The sequence below is a fragment of the Hypomesus transpacificus genome, chromosome 1 (genome assembly GCF_021917145.1).
Source record: "Hypomesus transpacificus isolate Combined female chromosome 1, fHypTra1, whole genome shotgun sequence".
Lineage (NCBI taxonomy): Eukaryota > Metazoa > Chordata > Actinopteri > Osmeriformes > Osmeridae > Hypomesus > Hypomesus transpacificus.
The window spans coordinates 5172634-5179004 of record NC_061060.1 but is presented as its reverse complement, the minus strand read 5'-3'; the positions used below and the strand labels follow the sequence as shown (position 1 = coordinate 5179004).

The 6371-nt window shown below is 48.0% G+C and overlaps 1 protein-coding gene across 1 annotated transcript; it reads right to left on the bottom strand.

Annotated features, from left to right (window-relative positions):
* Nucleotides 1-470: 470 nt before the first annotated feature.
* Nucleotides 471-5830, bottom strand: smad5 (SMAD family member 5). Its single transcript, XM_047022282.1, has 6 exons — nucleotides 5108-5830; nucleotides 3974-4252; nucleotides 2301-2414; nucleotides 1789-2010; nucleotides 1327-1583; nucleotides 471-1128 (listed from the first exon to the last, which is right to left on the bottom strand). The coding sequence occupies exons 1-6, from the start codon at nucleotides 5508-5510 to the stop codon at nucleotides 985-987; spliced, it is 1419 nt and encodes a 472-aa protein (XP_046878238.1). The 5' UTR covers nucleotides 5511-5830; the 3' UTR covers nucleotides 471-984.
* Nucleotides 5831-6371: the final 541 nt, after the last annotated feature.

Below are 6371 nucleotides of genomic sequence, written 5' to 3'. Positions count from 1 at the left end.
CACACCCTTTAATCCAATAATTTACTGTCAGATCTAATAGAAGACAAGTAAGCCCAGTCATTGTTACCAGTAACCTGTTTTATTTCATTGTGCTAGTGATAATATAGATCATCATAATGCCACGGTACCAAATCAAAACTTACCTTACATGAAAAAAATCCATGTGTGCCACAGTTGTTAATAAAGCCGAGTTAAAGCCTACAGAACAAATCTCACTTTAATGTAGTAGGACAGAAATTGGACGTCGATTTTCAATTGTAATACAAATGATAACTTATTTTGAAAAAAAAAAAAAATCTTAGCTTACCAGCTGTTTGAAACATTCAGTAATTGCTCTCCCATATCAAAGTTAATAGTTAGACATACTTTATTTAAAAGGCAGTAACTCAAGAGTTTTGTTACTAGCAATAGAAACTATAAAAAGGAAACATTTACGAGATTGGAGTCTGGTAAACATATAATGTCAGCTATACTTTATGTAAATATCTGGCAATAGACAAACCGTAGGGAGGGGCTGACACTTTCAGATTAATTGCAAGTTGTTTGACTGATGTAAGATTGAGTAGTGAGTGATACACAATTAATGTTTCTTTCAAAAAACTAAACATACAGATAGTTAAAATCATTCAAAAACGATGGAAACATTTTTTATGCAAAATCGGAACATTTTCAGGTACATGCTTTACAGTCTACTCTCATTCAATGCAGAAGTTGGTAGCTAGTGTGTGAGCAGTAGTGTGTCCATTTCATGCTGCTCCTTTCAATTCGCTTGTAGCCCCAGTTTCTTTCACAACATAATTCTGCTGATGCTCTAGGGTTCAAGAGCCCTTCTACAGTCAGCATGTAAACAGTTTGGCCTTTAAGACCTCCTTTTCTCATAGAACATTGCAAAATAAAAAAAGTAACGATAAAAAAAAAAAAAAAAGAGAAGAGTACAAGAACCCCCTATTGAACCCCCTCCCTTGCCCTGTGTAGGAGCCATTATTAAGACACAGAGGAGATGGGATTGAGGGGAGAGCCCATCTGTGTCAGCACTTTGTCTAGCCACTGGAGGGGGCCGTGCAGGTGCACCTCTATCCAGCAGGGGGTGCTAGTCACATCCTGTCGGTGATACTCTGCTCCCCAGCCCTGTGGAGAACGGACAAAATAAGACCATTGATACAGGAAACCCCTGAACGTTTGGCAAAGAACGGGAACGGTAAATAAATCCAAAGTCATTAGTCAAGGTTCAATAACTTCCTTAAACAACATAAAGAGCGTTAATGTTTCAATTCTGATAATTGCCAAAAAGCCTCAAAGGGTTCAAGCCGCCAACTCCTCCAGTACCTTAACAAAACTCATTCGGATGGTACACATCTTGGTGAGCTCGTAGACGGCCTCGAAGCCGTGGTTGACAGACTGGGCCAGCAGCTGGGCGAACTCCTGGTTGTTGAAGATCTTGAGGCTGCAGCCGCTGGGGATCTTGCACACAGTGGTGGGGTGGAAGCCGTGGTGGTAGTTGCAGTTGCGGCTCTGGACGAAGATGCTGGTGTCGCTCAGGCACTCTGCGTACACCTCCCCTCCCACGTAGTACAGGTGGACCCCTGCAGAGGAGGAAGGACGACAGACGCATGTGCACGGACGCTTTAGCCGCCTCCCTCAAATTTCATTCACGAATCACATTTGGCTTTTCTTTTGCCAACTCGTTCCATTCCATGTCCCTAATTATTATCTCACTGACGAATCTGGCTTCTAATCTTAGGAGCTAGACATCAGTTCAAGTTTGCATTTGATGGCATCATCCTCTACCTTTGCCGATGTGCCGGCGTGTGTTCTCGATGGTGGAGTTGCGGTTGACGTTGGAGAGCAGGCCCAGGCAGAAGCGGTTCTTGTTGTTGGAGGGGTCGGTGAAGCCGTCCACCAGGACGCTGGTGGAGGAGGCATGGTAGGCTTCGCCCACCCGGTTGTTCAGCTCGTAGTAGACAATGGAGCACCAGTGGCTGGGCTCCTCGTACTCCACCGGCTGAACATCTGGAGAAACAGAGATGAAGAGAGGCCGGAGGAGGAAGGAGGAAAGACCACCGGGTTAGAGTACAGCCCTGCTCAGTGGAACGGGTGCATAGATCATTGGCCCGCAGAGGAAACACACAAAGCGTGCATATAGAACACCCCTCATTGGACGAGCGTATAAAATCAACCACGGTTTCGTTTATTTTACTACATTTTGGATGAGGTAGAACTTTCTTTTTAAAAGTTGATCTGACATTTCTGCTTTTCCTTCGTGTGACTTCAAGGAAGACACTTGCTTTAGGATGCCTTACCTCCTCTGGGCATGTTTTGAGGCACCACCATGCTGCTTCCGGTCTCCATGGACTGAGAGCCATCCTGGCCCATCTGCTCATCAGGGGGCCTGTAGGCCGGGGGTGGGGTGTCAGCTGGGGGAAGGTGTGGGAGGGGAGAGGGACACACACACACACACACACAACAAAAGGAACAGTTAGAGGAGACCAGCTGCTGCTGATGACAAATGGCTGCACAGGCGCATACACACACACATTCTCTTCTTTGCCTGTGGAGGAGACAGACCCCCCATCACAAGATCATTTCCCGGAAACATTGTCCAATATCACGTCTTATACTTCCCCAAAACATTTTACACAGCCCAAGCAGACTTGCATTACAACTAAAGCCCCTTGAAGCAAGTTCACTGATTTAATTTGAGTCCAAGCAACAGTCTGAAATTGTTGTCACATTATGACTGAGTGAGTCAAGATAGGGAAGGAATGAAAAGAAGTCCTGCCAAGAGTATTACCCTACCCTTAAAAGGGGCACTTAGATTATTATAAACTATATAGCATTACTTGCAGTAAAAAAAGGTTTTAATGCACATGTCAGAGAATGTTTGAGGAGGAGGAAGCTCTACAGGGGTTAATAGATGCTTATATTGATTGAATATTCAGCTGTAATTTTGCCACAACCACTTACCCTTGGAGAGCCCCTATCCCCTATGCATTGTCATATGTAATAATCTAAACTAAATTGCTGTTGCATGTATTGTGATAGTGATGTAATGTAGTTACATATACACAAATACTTTATAGTAATTGATTATGTACCCTAAGAAATACAATAAAAATAGACAAGCTGGAGGGTTTTCTACTTAGGAAGTCTGTATCAATCAACAAACAGGCTATTTATCTTTCCTCCTGTTCCTCCCTTGATGACGCCTTCAGAAACAGACACCAGTGTTGCATGGATCAACACTAAAATCAATGACGGGGCCAATTCAGCACAATAAAATACAAATAAAAACACTGCATACTGCATCTAACCTACATCCCCCCTCCTACCACCACCATTACCCATCAGCTTCATTATGCCTGACTGGCTGCAGTCCATGGACTGGAAGTGTAGCGTGCATCAGCAGATCCGGAGCTTCTGCAGAATGGAGGCCCCGGGCCTGTGCCCAGCTCATGGTAACAGCCCACGTACGCGTGCACAAGCTCTCTACAGACTCACCCCAGACGGGGTGTGGGCCTGGTTCAGTCACCCTGGCTTTGGGTGCTCTGCTTGGTCGGCATTTGCATTGTTCTGTCTGGGATCTGCTTTAAATGGCCAACCGTCGTAACTTAATTGGATTTTCATTGAACTGTAATCAAATCGAGTGTTCTGAGAATTCGTTTATTCCTGTCCCCACTTCAAACGCATGGGGTTGTTTACTTTTCAGGAAAGCATGGCATATATGACATACTCAACATGGCAGAACAAAAGAGACAACCCATGCCACTCAGCAGAGATTTTAAAAGAACATTGTTTCTAAGGCCTAACCACTGCCTGTGTGTGATAAAGATGTCACTGTTATTCACGCATTCAACCAGATTCTTGACCTTAAATGACCGGAGTGTGCAGTTTATCAATGAGACGCCTGTGTGTGCAACAACCTTACAGCCAGTGAGCTGAAGGTAGAATTTGGTGTCAACCTCTGAGTGTCTACCTGGCAGCTGGAAGGGGCTGGAAGGACCCGAGCTGGCGGGGGAGTTGGGGTAGGTGCCGCTGCTGGCCGGCGAGGGGGGGTAGGGCGAGTTGGGCGAAATGGGAAAGGAGGAGCCTCCGCTACCGCCTCCGTTGCCACCGCTGTGCTGCTGGAAGGACTCTGGGAAGGTGGCGTTGAGGGGCATGTGCGGCTCGTTGTGGGTGAGGTTCCGGAACTGGACCAACAGGCTGTGCTGGGGGTTGAACTCGCTGTGCCGAGGCACCAGGACAGGGGGGAGGACTGGAGAGTTAGAGGGAAGGAAGAGAAGGAGGGGGAAGAAAAACAGCAATAGAGAAATGTGAAGGTTCAGTCTGCTTACATGGACAACATACTAGACAATAGCCTGTCATACACCATCCATAGGATGGGGGCCACAACTCTACGCAGGCTAAATACACAAACCCACAAATTAGGTCTAGTGCATAAAAATAAGGGCCAATCTGAAAGTACAGGTCCTCCGGCAATATTTTCAACATTCCAGGAGAACTATATCATTGACTTTGTTGTGCACATACTGTCCTTGGGGCTTCAAGGCCATTTCTTCAAAACAAAATAGTTGAGGGCAAGAAGTGTTTTCTGCCTCCTCGGCTGAGTGACATGTGATATCTGGCCTTGGACTGTTTCTTTGGATACGACCATCAACATGTCAGTCAGATGCAAGGTCGGTAAGGCCTTCCAGTAGGACATCTCTAGAGTTGGGCTTTTAGTTCGGCTAACTCCTAGCACGATATCCCACTGACATCTCTGAAGCCAGTAATCTAATAGGATTTCAGTATTGATTCTCCACGTAATGGAGGAGATTCAATAAACTAATGCTGCCAGTCTAATGAGGACCTTTGCTTAAGAGAACATTAGCTTCAAGAGCTAGCTAGCGCATGTTTACATTGAATCATGGCAGGCTAATGCAACATTTCTACTGGTTTTGGTATCTGGTATCTGACACAATTGGTAACACCAGCTCATATACATTTGTAGGGACTTAAGGTAATATTAAGGAAATATTAACTTTAGCAACTTGGGGCCCATGGCGAAATCTACATTTGAGTTTTAATATTCCCTTTAAACATGTCATTTGTGTACACTGTGGCTACCTACCCGGACTCTCCACCCGTGTGTAGTGGTAGGGGTTTATGCAGACTTCCTTCTGCTTAGAGCCAAAGGGGTATTCGCAGACCTCCAGGGGCTTGAGCTCGTGGTGGGACTGCAGGTCGGGCCAGCGCCATACCCTGCAGTAGATGACGTGGGGCAGCCCTTTCCTGTGAGACACCTGGAGCCTCCCGTCCAGAGAGCGTGGGATGGTCACACACTTGCTGGGCTGCCCAGGGCTGCTGAGGGCCTTCTCCAGGTCCTCCATGGCCCCCTTCTTCTTCTTCAGCTTCTTGACCAGGGCGTCCACAGCCTTCTCGGCCCACTTCTCCTCCTCGTCCCCCTGTTTCCAGCCCAGCAGGCGCTTGACGGCCGGGCTGGTGAAGGAGAACAGGCTGGACATGGAGGTCATGGTGGAGGAGGTGGGGGGAAGAGAGGATGCGGACAGCAGGGATGCACCTGGATGGGTATGGGAGGCGGGGTTCTCCTTGAACCGCTGTCAACAGGGTGGAGAATGGTGTGTGTGTGGTCAATGGTCAATAGGGTGTGTGAGTGTGTGTGTGAGTGGGGGGGGGGGGGGTTGAGGTAGAGAGGAGGCTATAGCCTTGTCCAGCCAATGACAGGAAGTTTGAGGCAGGATGCAGCTGCACAGCGCTCAGGAAGGGCCCTCAGCGAGGTGGACGTAGCTGGGTCAGCGCCACCGAGGGGGTTGGGTGTGTGGGGGGGGGGGGGGGGGGGAACGCAGGAGCTAGCCAGCCACAAACCTGGGGAGGGGAGGGAAGGGAGCAGATGGGGAGAGGGGGGGGGGGGCGGGTTGAGATCAGGACGTCGCCGTCTTCCAAGATGCTTGGATGCAGCTCGCGGAATGAAAGCTGCAGCCGGAGGTCCCGACGCGTAGCCTCAATGGAGGTTGGGAGAGAGCTGCGCTTTGCTATTCAAACTCCTGTTTGGTTTTCTGTTGCTTGTTTGTGTCTCTCACCAGCCTGTGGCCCCTGGCCCATGCCAAGCTACAGGGGAAGGCCAGTCCCAGAGGGTGTAGGAAGAAACCTGGAGAGACAGAAAAAGAAGCTGCTCCATCAGAAACCTTTCTTGCACAGTAGGCTATACAAGTATCCTAGATAGGCAGCCTTTAGATGCCCATCACTTGCTGACATTAATCCATTTATACAGTCTACATTTCTACATTCCTACAGGCAGCCCAAGATAGCCCTAGACAGCAAGCTGAATATCGTTTCACATCTGTCTGACATGTCCCTTCCCCTCCCAGTTCTCC

What these genes read in the sequence shown, in the direction of transcription:
- smad5 (XM_047022282.1), bottom strand. Translation starts at nt 5,510, where the DNA reads ATGACCTCCATGTCCAGCCTGTTCTCCTTCACCAGCCCGGCCGTCAAG. An exon ending in CACACGGGTGGAGAGTCCGG is followed by an intron (nt 4,253 to 5,107) that starts GTAGGTAGCCAC and finishes CTAACTCTCCAG; the next exon opens with TCCTCCCCCCTGTCCTGGTG. An exon ending in ACGCCGGCACATCGGCAAAG is followed by an intron (nt 1,584 to 1,788) that starts GTAGAGGATGAT and finishes CCTCCTCTGCAG; the next exon opens with GGGTCCACCTGTACTACGTG.